Below are 17,246 nucleotides of genomic sequence, written 5' to 3' on the forward strand. Positions count from 1 at the left end.
CACGACACGGACTCCGAGACTAGTGGCGTGTGGGCGCGCATTTCGGAGGCCACAACTGACAAAGCTGCAGTGTACGAGGACGACGTGTGGTGTTTCGCATAGAAGTTGTTCTTCCGAAACGTATGGTGCCCACTGTGAAAGCCTGCTTCTGCAGCAGTAAATAAGTTCGAAGCTGGATAAGTCGTTGAAGTCTCCTGTTTTGTATTTAGTTTAGTTTGCAGGACTTGTAAATTTCTTTTATGGGGCTCAATGTTGCGACTCATATATGAAGTAACAAGCAGCACAAGCGACTTCACTATAATAGCAGCACGGAATATTTGCAAGTGCATCTACAAGCCGACGTTACAAACACAGTAACAGAGTATCAACGAAACAAGTCATAGTGAAGGCCGTTTAATAAAGTGTCAGTTCTTTCTTGCGACAACACAAATTTGGTGTCGTGAAAAAAAAGAAACATATTCTTATATTTTATACAGTCACAACAGACAAAGGGAATGATGCGAAACAACATCACAAACAAGAACTAGTTCATCAACAGAAGTTTTCTTTCTGAATGGAATGACAATACGTATCTGCGCTCGTCGTCAACACAAATTCAGAACGGGGTTGCATAACACGCCTGTCAGAGTTGCGAAAAGTACATGACTTTGCTAAACTTTTGATCGCTTTCGCAGATTTGTTTCGGTCTTCAGACAGTAGTAGCGTTTCACAGCAGTAGCGTTTCATAGAACACAAACACTGCAAACTCTCTGTAATTGTTCATTGTTACAAGTTTATGATGTTCTAAGGAACCTGTGTTTATGTTCAATGAGATACTGTACTCAACAACTGATTTTAAAACGAACGTATGCTACAGCATTGAAACAGCAGCAAAACACTTTGCTACTAATTGTCAACAAAATAAAGAAAGCAGGCATGACCCTGGCCACTCTGCAAGTTTCCCCTCAGTCCATTATGCTGAAATGAATGCCTCAACTTACATGTCAGACTTCTCTGTGTGAACTATATAAGGGCTGTCCAAGAACATGCTGTCATTTCTTAGATGTCATTTTGTCATCCTTTTGCCTGGATAACGAATCTATTTTCTGGATTGAAGAAGTATAGACGGCCATATCTTTCTTTCGTGGCAATTGTGGTGCCGTGAATGACGCAGGTCAAAATGGAAAGACAGATCAACGAATCAATAAAGACAGTATACGGTCGCTCCAGATCACATACGCATCTCTATAGCGACTCTCTAGACTAAATCACAACGCGGGCCTTCGTCGTGGAAGAAATAAAAGAAACAGACACGCGTAATTATCTAAAGCACACTCACGCACGCACATTTGTAAGCAAGCACACACGAGCGTCATTTCATACCAGCAACAGCAAGTTACCAAGTCCTAGCGGCTTTCCTACCCCAAAGAGACCCGCACCTACATTTGCACTTGGAGAGGACTTGAACAGAGGCGTATATATAATAAATAAAGAACAAGAACCACTATGTCCCTCGTAAAGTCCAAGTAATGTCACTTTCGCACCTTCTAGTGTGAGACCAGAGAAACCACAACGCACGTCTGCAAAGTCTGTTGAGCAGCACAAGCAACCAGTAGCGTTCGTTTCATATACATATATACGAGTGTCAATTACGCAAACATCTCGGGCATTTATGCCAACATATAGCGGCTTCTTATAAGTGGTGTCCAGAACCAAACGTCCATGACGTGTTTCCGGTTCTTGGACTCTGTTTCCGCCGCACCCAACCAGCAATAGCATAGCCCTTAAGATCTGCATTTTAAATTCAGAGGGTACCACAGGGGCGCGGATTTGAACACTACCTGATGTATAAAATGACAAGAACCTTTAGGAACTGCCATCTTTCTCCAGGAGGAAAATATAATGCAAGCCGAACAACCTTATCGCCCGAAAATACTTATCGTTGTGTAATTTTGTGTTGGGACAATTGCCGCCAATGAGTCAATGTTTAGATATCTGTCATTTCGCTTCGCGAAAAAGCATTAGCTGATGTGATTGCCTACCAAACCAATTTTCTTTGCGCTGCTCAGAGAACCAGTGCATCATCGTTGTGTTATGCGTGTCACTGCGGTTCTGTCACCGTTACCACGCATCCCTTTCGTCGTCACCGTCCGCACCTTCGTCATCGTCTGCTACGTGGACGGACACCGATTCGTCATCAGACGCGTCCCTGTTCCGTTCCTCGCGCAACGCCACGTCACTGATGTCGTCAACGCGAACGTCACCACCACCAACACTGACGTCGTCGTCGTCGTCTGCGCGCTGTCTTCTCTGTCGTCTGTCCGCCTGGGAGGCTGAGTCCTCGTCGCAGCCGGTGACGTCTGGATCGCTGAAATCGTCATCGGCCGAGCTGCAGCAGTCCCGCTGCTGCCGACGCTGCTGATGTACTCGCTCCGCGCTGACGTCATCGTCGTCGCCACCACGTTCCTGCAGTTCGGGCCGCACCAGAAATCCCATGGGCTGCTGGACCACGAGCGGGAAGCCAGTCGCCGTCGTCGTGGCCATGGGTAGCCGCAGCGGCGTCACGTGTTTCGTCTGTTCCCGCGAGCCTCCTCGAGATGCCAGAAGGCTCTCGATGCTGAAGGCAGACGACTTGCCTCCTCCATTGCCGCAGCCGCCACTGACGACGCCCACGCCAGGTGGCGTCGTCGTAGTTAGAAGCGTCATGAAGCGGTGCGCTGGCACATCCGAGGAGCTGTCGTCGGCCGAAGATCTAAGGAAATAAAGAAAAAAAATGAAAAGGAAGTGCTTTATAGCAGATAACTTACTCTTAAATTTCACAGTAATAAAAAGGCAGCCAACACAATTGAATGTGTAACGATAATTTCCTAGGAGGATCCACATCTAACTTCTGCAGAAAACTGTGACGATAAATTCAACTGAAAAAATTTTCTCTCAATAGCTGCCTGACGCCTAAAGCGAAGTAGAGCGTTATCGGTTTCCTCCTGATGAACATTTGTCATATCCCCAGGACCAACCGTAGGAAGCACTACGTGCAAGGGCGTCTCTCAATAGGGAGCCATAGGAGTCGATTACTTTAAACAGAGCCTTTCCGTTGGTTCTTCATACATGATATACTTATTTATTCTTCGTATTTTAGTTAGTGATATTGTTATGAAAAAGACATCTCTACAGCCTTAGTGATAATTATTTACTAGTGTTTTGAAAAGACCGTTATTCGGTCAGTGAATGCTTATGTGAGTGAACAAGAAAGGCGCTTTTCTTAATTTTTTTCTTCTCTCTTTCTTGCATCTCTAGCCAAGACCACTCTGTGGTACGACGATATGAAATGACAAAGCTAACATCTCAACCTGTTTGATGAGTGACTATTCCTGTTGTCGAAATTTGTAACTGGCGATTCAGCTAGTTAGTATGGGTAGTTGGTACGGCTAGTCGGTACGGCTGACACTTCAGCCATGTGCCCTCTGTTGACGAACTCAATCTGTCATTTCCCTGTGCACCAATTGCCATGCATCGCCTAGGTTTCACAGTCTCATATACCGCTCCGTCCTGGCGTATTTAATGGCTAGTGAGCAACTCTCTGTGTCTGTTTACCTGGATGGTGGAGCCACGTCTTGTCGCCTCGGTGGTTCGAAGCGCGCCCGGGCCAGCACTTCGAGCACGTCGAAGCCCAGAGTCTCCAAGAGCCGGAACGTTTCCGGGCCAACTAGGGCCCGCGGTTCCTTGGTCGGGTTGGTATTCCACAGTTCCGTTAGCGATTGCTGGATGGTCTCTCGCAGGCTCGCGAGGTTCACGCCAGGCTTGAGGCGTGCCTGCAGAAATACGCCAGCAGAAAGCTCTGATTGGTCGAACGAATACGACAGACATGTACGAACAGAATGTCTGGAGGGGGAGGGGGGGAGGGAGCTATAGGTGGTGACAACCTAAGAATAAAATGCACGCTGTCCATCTTAAACACAATTTGAATAGCTTCGTGAGCCAATTAGATTCTCTTATTTCCGTGACGTCAAGAGGTTTTGCGTGTTTAAAGCAGCTTCCTCCCCACACAGATCTGCCTTTGTGTCACCAGATTCAGGATGTCTTGGGTTAGCAGCCAATTCTAATATTTTTGCTTTGAAAAGGTAATTTCATTTTCAAATTTGCCTAGCTTTTACATAATTAGAGCAAAATCATTAGGCTATTGGCGGATTCCAGGTTGCTAAGTCCTCTTTCAGAGACGAAGGGCACGGGCACTGCATTTCTGTGGGTGGAACTTGTACCGAGTTCTTAGGTTGTCACCGCCTATAAAGATACGAATGAAGATGGGAAAGCAGGGAGGTTAACCAACAGAACACAATATCCGGTTTGCTTCCCTGCATTTGGAGTTGAGGATGGGAAAGTAGAAACATCAATTAGGAACAGAGAATAGGATACGTATGCACAAGTGTGAAGCCGTGAATATACTAGTCAATAAACGCAGGCAATATTAAAGAAATCTACCATAAGTTGGCTTTAAAATCCCAGTAGTACGTTTGTGGCCATGTCCCGTGACAATGACCGGTGGACAAAATGATAAATTCCACAGTATTACAGAAAGTTCTAAGTGACGTTTGGTCTATATTTTGTCTAAATTTGCGTCTATATTTATATGAACGCATTTTCATTCACAGAAGTTCTACGGATGAATAAAATTTTGCATGACATTCGTGTTAAATTACACTTGAAGATCCCATATCGATAGAAAAAATGAAGTCGTGATAGCAATACTGATGCGCTTACCTGCTGCAGCCTCTTGGCCTGGCGCTCGAGCTGCTTGCGCAGCTTCTTCTCCCGGCGATCCCTCTCACGTCGTTCGATCTCCTCAGGCGGGATCGGTTCGCCCGAGCAGGTCTGAGGGTGCGCGTTGTGCGCTGGCCGACCGGGACCCTTCTTGGTGTTCTCCTTCTTGCGCCACTTGGCCCGGCGGTTTTGGAACCACACCTGCGGGGCACAATGGAAAAACGGGTGCGAGTTTAGAAACCGCAGGGCAGCGACCGGATTGAATTCTCACGATTAACCTACGAGACCAATGACTGCACCACAAGAAACGGCGTGGTTGTGGGGATATAGATAACTTGTCACACCAGCGAGGTCATCTATACGTGTACCCTAAACAGCCCTACACCACGGTTGGGCATTGGTTGGCAGCCTAAATAATATAGCAAATAGAGAACGTAGGCAAGACGGCGTGCATACCGCACGAAACAATTTCTAAGTGGCACGCTGTATGGCAATCACTGAATTGTAGAATATGTGTATAGCAACACAGGACTACGCAGGGTTGACACAATAAAAATAGAGATCGTCCATGTGCACGAGCTGGTTTACATTCCGCCCCGCGAGAATCGAACCTGTGACCTAAGAAACAGAACGTCGTTGACAATACAGAACACCAATGCCAGCTCTAGCTCTGCCCAATCTGGCTGATCCGCTTCCGAGTAAAACGAGATTGCAGATTCTGGTGAACAGCGTGACCTTACTGATTAAGCGATAGAAAACATTAGCTTCTTTACGCAAAGTCCAGTCCAGCATTACACATTTAACGCATATTCGCTAATCGCAGCTCTTCACTCGCTCAATTGTTACTGCACAAAGCGTCTCTGGCGAGCTTTCGCGAAAAAAAATGGGTCATGGACAAGTAAAAATATGAAATAAGACAGGGAGCCGAGAAGTTGGGGATCAATTTCTGACACTTTTACGGTCACAATAAGCTTACATCGGCTATCATTTTATATACGCCGAAGATTGGACACCTATAGCGAGCAGATTGCCGGCAAACTACCGTATGTCCTCTTCAGGCTGGGTAGTATATACGTATATAGGTACACGTCGCCACAGAAATCACGTCTTATTTTGCCTCACCCTATCTACCGTTATGTCTTTCCACGTTGCATCATCTTTATTGATTATTGATTGATCGCCAAACGCGAGCAACATGTTTACCTGCACCCAGGTTTTAAATGAAGCTTATGCTCCGCAGGAACATGTGTAGCTTGTGAAATCTCTATAGGAACGGTTGTGTTTGTGTACACGTGTATGTAGTCGTATTAGCGTGAACTTTATTCATGTCACCTTTGCTTCTAATATGTGCATTGTTTCTGTTCACCTGTGAAGTCAAAGAAGTAGCCGGCGCCTCCTACAGGCGAAACCAAAGCCTCCTTGAGCGTAGATAATAGAACATAAAGACCTACAGCTGCTATAATGGTTTCTCGATCGATTATTTCCAGTTATATATCACTTCACACCGGTAGGTCTGCGGAATCAGATAGAAACACTGGTAAAGCACTTTAACAAAAAAGAATAACAAACGATCGAAGGACTGAATCACTGATCATGTGTTGGTGCTTGCTGGCACTATAAAGAAACACCGAAAAGAGATTGAATATACGAAAGTGAAAGTGCTGGTACAACGACGCGAAAGGCCAGAAGCGAGCGCGCATTAAGCAAGCAGAGCTACACTCGAAAGCAACCAGAGCAAGCATCGAGCAGGGCTGGTGCACGAAAAGAAGCGCGGTTGGGGGGGACGCAGGCCGAGCGGCCGGCAGTGCGCATGCGTGCCTCCTGTTTTGGGGCGTGCTCGGACGTGCGTGAACGCGACGGGCTTCCGCGTGGCGACAGCCCCCATCAGTCAGCTGACAAAGCAGCCGCTGCCCCTGGCGGCCGTGGTGGTGGTGGTCGTTGGAGCCGCGGCACTGGACCCTTCCTCCTTGTACACGGCGCCCATGTACCGATCAGAGTGGAAGGCTCGAGCCTATAGCTGTGTCTGCCGCCTGCCCAGCGCGCGTCCGTATGTGTGCGCGTGTGTTTGCGTTTGCGTGAATGTCCGTGTTCTGTATGCGGATCGCTGCACACGCATTGTTAAAAATAAAACAAAAGGGAATAAAGCCTTAGAGCGGCGCTATGATGTTGATGACGATGATCATATGAACAGCCTCTGTGAAACGGGGTGGTGGCACACGTCACAAGCTCTTCGTTATTTCATTATTTCGATCTTTCCGTTATGCTTAAAGAGTTTATGCACTGAGCTGTATTATTAAATTTATATATATATATATATATATATATATATATATATATGTGTGTGTGTGTGTGTGTGTGTGTGTGTGTGTGTGTGTGTGTGTGTGTGTGTGTGTGTAATCGGCACATCGAATGCACATGTGATGATCGGACATAAGCTAAGATTTCTTTCATGTTTACTGCAATGTCTTCCCTCCCCATTCTTTAATCTCATGTCGCTCGACACTTCTGGCTTAACACACGCTCTTGACACATTCCAGTCACTTCACTTCTTTATGACTGATCGGCTGCATTCTTTTTCTTTTTTTAACTTATTCACATCTTGCCTGTTATTCCACGTGCTGCTTCGGCTACCTGCCCTACCCAGAGGCACGCAGCTATTATGGGATATTTGCCAAGAAACTTTTCGTACCCAGTGCCACATGGCCACTTGCACATATGTAGTGGTTCAAGGTGTCTATTCGGCGCACACAACCAGTTGAACATGTCCCATGGTAAATAGCCAGTAACTCAGGTTTTTTGCATAATGAGCAAAATAACAGCAGCCAGCCAGCTGCCCGTCTATTCTCCGCACTGTTTTACGAATTCTACGCAGTCGAACATGCTTCAAGAAAGTAGCGCTATGCAGCTCTTTGCAGAGAAAATTAACTCCTAAAAGGCATATTAGGGCAAACGTGTAGGTTAATATCTACCGCGTGCAGTAATCTATAACATCAGGGGCCGAATATGGCGAATCAGTTGTGGGAGAGCCTGCAAGGTGGAGCAGGGTTCATGAACGGGAAAATTGTCATAGCAACCGACTATAGCGGAAATCTACGAAGATATGAAGGAAACTATACAAAGGGTTTGCTTTGTAGCTTCATTCTACAGTCGGGCGGATTGCAACATTTCCCTTTCATCGGGAGTAGAAGTTACAAAACTTTCGTTCGTAGGTTATCCTTGCCATTGACTGGCCGCTGATAATATCTACAGAATCAGGACTGGTTGCAATCTACTTTAGGACTTACTGTTGGGCTAGGTTGTCTCGTTTTCTGACGACGGTAACTGAGCGCGATGTGGTGGACAGACACAAGCAAACAAACAAGGAAGCAAACAAAAAACGAACAAAATAGACAACGGTGGGCGTTTTAGAATCTTCTCGTGGATGGGATTTCGCTGTGACTAACGATTCTAGCGGAGTAGCTTTTTTTTTTGCGAATACAGGTGCCGTTCAGTTAGGCCTCCCTGAGCATTTGTACCCCACGTCCCAAGTTTCGGGGCACTACCACTGCAGGTGATCCGTGTCTGCCGTTGGCTCTAGGAGTAGGGCCACTTAGGACACGTTCCTGGGTTTTCGGTTGTGTGTGTGTATTCTGTGTGCAAGCCAGATACGAAACGCAACGACAGAGGGACCTCGTTTACAACGCGAGCCCGCGGCCGCGGTCATCCATCGTCGTCCAGAGCGCGTGGCTGGCCAAACCCGCGTGCGCGCAGATGGGGTTGCGTGGTCCGGGTGGGGGAGGCCTCGGCACCCGGGGAACTGCGCGAGTCGTGCGGGAGACAAATTGTGTCCGCGCAAACAGATCACGCCCACTTGTTCTGCACGCTTTCCCGTGGCGGAGAAAGGCGAAAAGGAAAACCATTTGCGGTGATTAGATTTCACGCGTACCCCCCCCCCCCCCCCTCTTTCTTGCTTTTCCTTCCTTCCGTCCTCCCGTGCGCATTGAATGATGATTGCCACAACCGGTCTTTTCTGAACGTCTTTCACACATTACTGAATTAATAATAAAAACCATACTGTGTCCTCATTACGCTAATTTCAAAAGACAGAACCATACAGAGTCCATTTGTTAGGCAGACGTCAACCTACCTCCTCCAACAATATGAAAGAGGAATTGCTTCTAAACTGAACATCGCATTATGAGGACTGCCATTGCAGAGGGCTGCGTATTTATTTTCACAACCGGGGCGTGTTTTCTTAACCTGCATCAAAAGCACAATAACCGAGCGTTTTTTAGGGGCGAAGCTCCTTAGGGTATGGGTCTGTCCCTCCTCTGTCGTAGTAGTCGTCGTAGTAGGTAGCCACGTCTACTTTTATGAGAAAAAAAAATTCCGAGAGTTGTGGCCGTAGCGGAATCGAACCAGGGACCCCTCGCTTCTGAACGCGTGGCGCTAACCACTACGCCACGAAGCGCACATGGACAGACGCACCTAGATGGCAATAAATACCCAACATTAACGAAAGACTGCGCGTTTCTAACGCGTTTGTGCTAGCGCGTTACGGCCCGTGCAAGAAGCTGGTGTAAGACGCTGTGGCCTCTTCGACGCTGTGGTGGTGTAAGACGCTGTGGCCTGAGAACCGCGATGGGGTCGTTCAATATAAAAGCTGCCAAGTGTATAATAACATGCCAGATTAAGATCTGCACATGACGAGTGATAATTTTTTTAACGTTGTGCAGAAAGCACCCACGATGACTGTGAATGTATATACGCGAGTATAGCCGAACGCTAGAAGAAAGCTAATTGTTTTGTTAAAGTAATGGATCCCTTGAAGGCGTACATTTCTTGCAGTGTGGATGTTTATAGGCAACGTTAACTGTTTCACTGCGTAATTTGATACGGGACAGAGCTGTTAGCCAGCACATCTGTACAGCGGTAATATAGGGAGACAAGCGCGTTCTAGCCCACATACAGAATTGGTGAACCAGCGCACTGACCTGGATTAAGTGGAGAGACGCCAGAATACACGAGTCTATTTGTGTAGCGAGTGTCGTGCATTCTTGTGGCAATGACAGAAAAAAAATTTTCAAACACTTTTTCACTTTTTTTTTTCATTTCCACAAATGAGATCAGAGACTCGCTACAAAAAAAATTAACGTACCAAACAGAATAAATTCAAAAAGGAAAGAACGTTCGGCGGTGGTGAGCTTCGAACCTACGACCTCACGCTCAAAAGCCGAGTGTCTTAATCACTGGGCTAAACAACCCCTTTTTGTTTTCTTCATTTGAATGGTACAAATGTCAACCACGTAATGACAAATTGATATTTTCAATATTGTTTCGTATGTAACAAAGGTTCCATAGGGGGCAGCCAATCGGGTACACCCTTTGCCATTTTTTTTTCCATTTGTAGAAATGAACGTACGCGAACGTACTGTATCGCTGGATGAGCATCAACATCTGCATGGCGAAGAGCCATGCGTGAAGTTCAAATACTATGCAGAGCCAATGAGATAGCAATATCATAGGGAAAGCCATGCTCGTTATCAACCATTAGGCACCTTATTCCCTGTCCGTCCACAGGAAAATCCTTCTTTAAAGTCCTTCGCAGGACATCCCAGGAGAGCACGCATTCCCAGAATTCCAGGAACACGTGCTCAATAGTTTCTGGTTTTCGGCACAAGTAGCAGTGGTCCCCCCACGGAACGAAGAAACTCTTTTCAGGCAGTCATGTCCTAACTGGCCAAACCCCTGCATGTAACTAAAAGTAGAAAGTTTTCACCCCCGAACGAACAGGCATGCTTTTTACACGTTTCAGCAATTTTCGCCATGTTCCCTTAGAGAAATGAGTGCTGTACAGTGGAATTGCGAGGACAACGTCGCATAAATCTTTATGCATTTTTTTACGGGACGTTGTGATTGAATATTCAATGGAAAATCGTGCCTTCAAGTTGCGACACGACTCAACAACCTCTTTAAGGTAAATCAGTAGTCGACCTTCCATTTTATTCGAAGAGATGACGACAAAGTGCGGCACAGCACTGGCCAGTCGTGATTGGCAAACAGCGCCCAGGAAAGGATCCTGAGCATCTCGAAGGTAAAGAACACGATTTACAAGCGGTCTCAGAAAGAAATGCGATAAACTAAAGCCCCCATCGCGGACACGATGGTTATATATATATATATATATATATATTTGCTGTATGCCTGATTGCAAAGAAAGATATGCCGTTTGCCGTCAATTGTTAACCTGGAGTTTTGTGTTGACGCCACCAAATTTTCCGACCAACGAGAGGTATACAGCTTCGCTGTACAAGTTTCTAATCTACGTTTGTTAGATTGGATGGCCGATAGGCTGATACCTGCCGAACCTTGCTAGAATCGTTCGTTTTCGGAATACAAACAGTGTGGGGAGTGAGAAATAATGGAGGCAGATATTTAGACTCAAAAGCTTTGCTGAACAAGCGCCCCAATACTAGAGATATTTCTCGCTTGAAGGTCTTATACAAAGCCGCACTTAGGCCGTCAGGGCCAGGGGACTTTCCGAGATTTAAGTCATCGCTCACTTTGTCTGCCTCCCCTACCGAGAATGAAATTTCCACTCTATTCTTGGTTTCGTCATCTAATTGTGGCATGAAGGACAAAAAATCACCAGCCTTTCCCCTGTCGAGAAAATGGGGGCAAGCGAAGCTTGTCGTGTGTGCATCTGATCTTCGTCAGGGTAACGTTCGGAAGCCGTCGCCTCGGGATTCTCTGCTCGTCGCTGACGGCGGCCTTCGGCTTCGAAAGCCCTCGCCTCGGGATCGTCGGCTCTTCGCTGACGGCGAGCCTCGGCTATAGGGAAGCTCTCACGCTAGAATCGGCACATCGACGACGAGCCCTTTCCCGGACGAGTTTAGGCCGGCGTTCATCAGACGCAGCTGGCTCCTTGGCAGAAGGCACCATGAGCTGCCTTCCCATGTGTTCGCCTAAACTGATCTGAGGCGAGGGAAGCCCGGAGGAGCTTCCAAACGAACCTGATTGGTCGCGCGCGTGTCACGTGATTACGCGTGTAGCATATCCAATACGGGTGTGCGCCGCACGCAATTTCTTTCTTTCTTTTGTCTATTTCTTTGTCTTCCTTCCTTCCTTCCTTCCTTCCTTTCTTCCTTTCTTGTCCCTGGTATGTGCCATTGAGCTTGGACCCTTTCTGCACTATCGCCAGAATCGGCCCACTTTTCAGCGGGACACCACCACCACCAACACCGCCGACAATTGTGAGCCTATAAAGCTTCGCATAAAATTCACTTTTGAATTGGTCACCATCTCGCGTAGTTAACGAAAACAGAGCCCGGTAATACTCGTAAATGGGTTGCTCAATCTCGTCTTCCGCGCTTATCATTTCTGTTACTACATTAGGTTGCGCGTAACTTCTTTCCGTGCCTAGTACGCGCGTTGTAGGCCTTTCGGCCATTATACGTTTTCTCCCCACGCACAGCCGCTCAAGCTCCTTCGATAGACTTGCCCCACGGAGGCGCCCACGCGCTCCAGTGTTCCATCGCAATGAAATGACTAACAAACTTGACATCGCACATCCCTTATTTAAAAAAAATAAACATATTTTCTCTGTATTCGACGACGTTAGTTTAAAGGTAATGAAGGCAGGATGAACCATTTCATTGTTAAATCTCGATGTTATGGACGCCTGAAACCCTAATTTGATACATTTTTTCAGATGTGCAAATTGGCTAGAGTAACCACGGAGGCTTCTGAAGATAGCTTATGTGATCAGTGCAAGTATATAAATGACTGAAAATGGTACGGTGCTTCGCTCCGTCTTGACGGAATAAGATCGAAAGTTCGGCGAGTGGGTCTCTATGAGTGTTAGAATCGCTTATATGCGATCTTTTTCCATAAAATATTCAGCCGTGAGACAGCGCTCGTCCTCCGCCTCTCGTCTGTCTCTTCGTCCTTACCTGTGCTGCAACATAATTATGTTGCTGTTGACGCGCTGAGCGCCGACAAGGTGCCAAATAAATACACTTTTCAGGTGCGAACGTCTTGGCACATTCTACAAATTAGTGCTGAAGCCATCGCCGATGAGTGTCAACGTAAACGAATAGCCGAATGCTTCAATAAAGCTGTACAGCTTTATTGAAGCTTCAATGCCATTAATTGGCCTCGAAGCTGTCTCGGCTGTCTCCTTAGCTGTCTACGTAGACTGTTTCCGAAGCTGGCCAGAATTGGAACACACCCTTTTTGTGGCGTGCTCAACCCCCCCCCCCCCAAAAAAAAAAAAAAAAAAAAATTTGAAAGTACGGCCGCTGGAAAAGGGGTTTGTGTTTTAGTTTCCGCGTAACAGATTTATGTTTTTTCCCCTATATTCGAACAACAATCCGAAGCTAGCATGTCTGCAGCTTCCGTGCAAGTAGTATACTTCACGCATATCGCGACGCAATTTACTTGAAAGCATTAATCTAGTTCAATAAGGCACTAGCGACTGGCGGGCGGCCAAGAATAATGAGCATGCATCCTGCACTTCCGCGCACGTGAGTGGTGGAAGTGCAGCATACGTCGCTTGTGGTGGCGGTGCTTGCGTACCGCCGTCTAACGACCGCACCAGCTTCGCTGAACTTTTTTCAAAGTACATGCAAGTACATAGTTTCAAAGGGTGGAATGGAAGCGGATTTTTATTGCGATGGCAATTATATGGACACCCCAAAGCAGATTTGTGCCGTCGGCGTCGCCGTCGCCGTCGCCGTGAGGTTCCGTATGACGTCAATGGAGATGAAATCGTCGCCGCGCGCCGAACGCTGTATGTGCGAGTGCGCGAGGGACGCGCGCTTTCACGGGGAGTGAACCCACGGCGGAGAACAAACGCGCGTTCTGCGCCGTGCTCGCTTAAGGGCTGCAGAAGTAGGCGTCTCTTTTCTCCTTTACAATCACCATATATGTAGAGCAAACGCGCCTTCTTCGGACGCGCGAGAGGCCGTGGGGGAGGGGGAGGGAAGGGAGGCGACGTTTAGCTGCGGCACCAAGTGCCTATTTATATCAGAGGCTCCAGCAACAGTCACCAACGCCGCACGCATTTTGAGCTAACGCGGGCAAAACGCCGATGGCGTCGACAACAGTTCTGCGTGTTGTTGCTACCAAAGCCGCTCACCTTACTTCGTATGACATTGCTGTGTTGCTATCGCATTCATTGCTTCGCCCTTAGGGCGAAACTGTGACATTTTTTCAAAGTACATGCAAGTACATAGTTTCAAAGGGTGGAATGGAAGCGGATTTTTATTGCGATGGCAATTATATGGACACTCCAAAGCAGATTTGTGCCGTCGGCGTCGCCGTCGCCGTCGCCGTGAGGTTCCGTATGACGTCAATGGAGATGAAATCGTCGCCGCGCGCCGAACGCTGTATGTGCGAGTGCGCGAGGGACGCGCGCTTTCACGGGGAGTGAACCCACGGCGGAGAACAAACGCGCGTTCTGCGCTGTGCTCCCTTAAGGGCTCCAGAAGTAGGCGTCTCTTTCCTCCTTTACAATCACCTTATATGTAGAGCAAACGCGCCTTCTTCCGACGCGCGAAAGGCCGTGGGGGGGGGGGGGGGAGCGGGAGGGAAGGGAGGCGACGTTTAGCTGCGGCACCAAGAACAGTTTCTACGAACGTTTTCTTGAAGGATTTGGTGATGGTGGAGCCATCTCTACGACCACACGTTAGAGCCGACTTGGAGCATTGAGGACATTAGGAAAATTGCGATTTTGAGAAAATTTAAAGGGACATTAAGCAAATATTATTTCAGCGTTGACTGTTAAAATATGATACAAGAAACCTCGAAACACTTGTTTCGTGCCAATGAAAGACTTATTTTAAGAGAAAATTGCGTCTGACGCATCCGCGTACCTCTAACGCAATTCAAATCGCGCACCCGAGCGAGGTGACGTTACGTCATGGCCATATCGTGACGTTGTGCCGCCGGTGAGTGAAACGGCGCCTCCAGACGGCGCTACGATTTTTTTTTTTTTGTGGAAAGCGCAAACGCGCGGCCAGAAACAGAGCCAAGACAGAGCCGACGGTAGTCCGAAAGCGGAAGTATGGTGGCTAACCGCCATAGCGGAAGGTAAAGCGTGCGCCGAATTGTCAACACGGTGATCGTCGACGCTCGTCGCAATGGACCAACTAGTTGACGACCCTGACAACGACAGATTGGCTTGCGATGCTGGGCTCGATTTTAGCGATTTAAGCTCCGATGAGCGTGACATGCTGCTGAGGGCTCGCGCTGCCGGCGTCGTTGCCTACTACGACGGCGGCCTCGACACCGGCTCTTCCGAGCGCGAAAGCAGCGAGGACTCCTGCAATGCGACGTCAGGCGACGAAGCTGGTCACCGTCTGGACATGCCGTCGCGACTCTCAAGCTGCTAGAAAATTCAAGTGCGATCGCGTTTAGCGAGCCAGCAAAACCAGCGCAGTCATGAAAGAAGGAAAAGATCTTCCTCCATGAGCGCAGTACTACGCGGTAACCAAACTTCTGAAACTCGAAAGCGAGCGCGGCGCAGAGTCGAGCGAAAACGAAATATTTTGACCGCCCACGTCGTTATCAAGTGTAACGCCAAAAAAGGTATTTTTTCTAAGTATCTAATAGAAGTAGACAAGTAGCATTTTCTTCCGTCTTATAATCCAACGAAACAATCTTTTTAATACGAGTGGTTGAGTACTAGTGACATTTTTTATTTTTTTTTTTTTTTTTTTTGAAGAGTGCCTTCGTCATCGGGTAAGTACCGGAATGTCCCTGGGGCGTCTCTTATCGTGTCCTACATTTACCTCAATTTCTCGATTACTAAAGCTGTGTTCGCGATTATATTGACACTTGACACCTTCTAGAGCATTGCTCTATCACTTTAGCCTGACCTTTCATTTCACTTTACTGTCCCTTTAATGCCGAACACGGCACATCCTCGACGCGTATCGGTGGTCGCGGCACGCGCCTTCCACTGGGGCGTTCTTTCGTCGACCGAAATGCCACCGATTTCAGTGCTCATGCGCTTCCCGTCGCGCAACACAGCCAGATAAGCAGTGAATGAGTTGATGAGTGATAAGAGGTTTTGTGGGCCTCATCACGGTTGATAATGGCTCGACGAGGATGGATAAGGTGCTAAAGAGCGATAAGGGTTTATAATGGTAGGAGCAATTCCGATAAGTTTGATAAGGACTGATAAGGGTCGGATGATGTCTAATAAGGTTGACAAGGACAGATAAAGGTTGATAACGATCGGATCGATTGCGATAAGGTTCACAACGACCGATAAGAGTCGGATCGAGTCCGATAAGGTTGATAACAACCGGTATAGGTTGATAAGGGTTGGATCTATTCCGATAAGGTTGGTAACGACCGATAAGGGTTGATAATGGTTTATACTCGTCGGATCAAGTTTGGTAAGATTGATAATGACACCGGGCTGTTATGAGATGAGCAAGTGCAACAATGCTCTCGCATACAAAGACAACAAAGCGAGTTATTTCTGCCGTAATATGCTCGCTTTAAAACGAATTCGCTCTTTCTTGCGAATACACGGGGGATTTAAAAAGAACTTTTCACCGACTTCGACTTCGTGCAGCGCTCATCCGAGAGTTACGGTACACTACCAATAATTGCAGAATTATTGAACACTGGGAAACAGTGTGTCTTTCTGTGGTGCAAGGTATACAAGAGGGTACAGAACCCGTCCGGCGCCGCCGCGTCTTTGGAAGCAAAGCGAATATAAGGTTAGGCCACGTCGCCGCGGGCGGCTTCGGCTGAGTCGTTTTCTTGGACTGTGGAATGTGTCAGGGCGGAAGACCGCTTTGGCCAGGTTGGTCAACCTGCAGTGGTGTCGAAGGACAACACGCAAGAACGGAACTCATGGCAACGCTTCTTCTCATTCCACATGAAGACTAAGAGAACACGTGTCCCGAGCTCTCTTGAGCAGCACTTCCAGAGGCGCGGGAAAGCGACCTGTTCCTCATATTCTACAGAATGGACAGAGACGCCACGCAGTTACCTATTGGGCTAAACCTCTAGAGCAGAAGTGACGAATTGTATTGCGCGGAACGACTACCTAATGACACGTATGCCATGTATCCAGTAATCTTGTTATGATCAAATCAGAGCACATATAACACACATACGTTCACACGACAATTTCGGAATTGCCGCATATGTGCCACATAAAACCTCTTTACAGGTTCTTCTCGCGATTGCCCGGAACTTATCGTCACAAAGGGCTCTAGCGCAAACACTTTCCTGTGAATAGGAACCCAGGTGTTTATTGCAACAGTTCGTTCAATGACACATTGCCTGTCTCCTGTGAACATGCATATGACTGCACCCTTCCTTTCATGCCCCCCCCCCCCCCCCCCTTCATGAATGCTCCATGTTTTTCTTTTATTTTAGTAATCATCACAGGAACCAGCAAACTCTCGTAGTAGTAGGATTGCTCCCTCTTCAGATTAAAATAAGTTTATCTGTTCTCGTGCAAATTGTCGAATACGGTGGATGAGTGACAAGATGTCACGACGTGA

At 47.4% G+C, this 17,246-nt stretch overlaps 1 protein-coding gene across 1 annotated transcript in view; it reads right to left on the minus strand.

The window, feature by feature from the left end:
* Positions 1-383: 383 nt before the first annotated feature.
* Positions 384-17,246, minus strand: part of LOC119453565 (homeobox protein unc-4 homolog) — a 187,075-nt gene continuing 170,212 nt past the window's right edge. Inside the window, exons 4-6 of the mRNA XM_037715614.2 lie at positions 4,738-4,938; positions 3,574-3,791; positions 384-2,731 (exon numbers count right to left, since the gene is read on the minus strand). Coding sequence (XP_037571542.1) covers positions 2,101-2,731; positions 3,574-3,791; positions 4,738-4,938 — 1,050 coding nt within the window. The 3' untranslated portion in view covers positions 384-2,100. The remainder of the gene's footprint in view (positions 2,732-3,573; positions 3,792-4,737; positions 4,939-17,246) is intronic.

The sequence above is a fragment of the Dermacentor silvarum genome, chromosome 5 (genome assembly GCF_013339745.2).
Source record: "Dermacentor silvarum isolate Dsil-2018 chromosome 5, BIME_Dsil_1.4, whole genome shotgun sequence".
Taxonomy (NCBI): Eukaryota; Metazoa; Arthropoda; class Arachnida; order Ixodida; family Ixodidae; genus Dermacentor; species Dermacentor silvarum.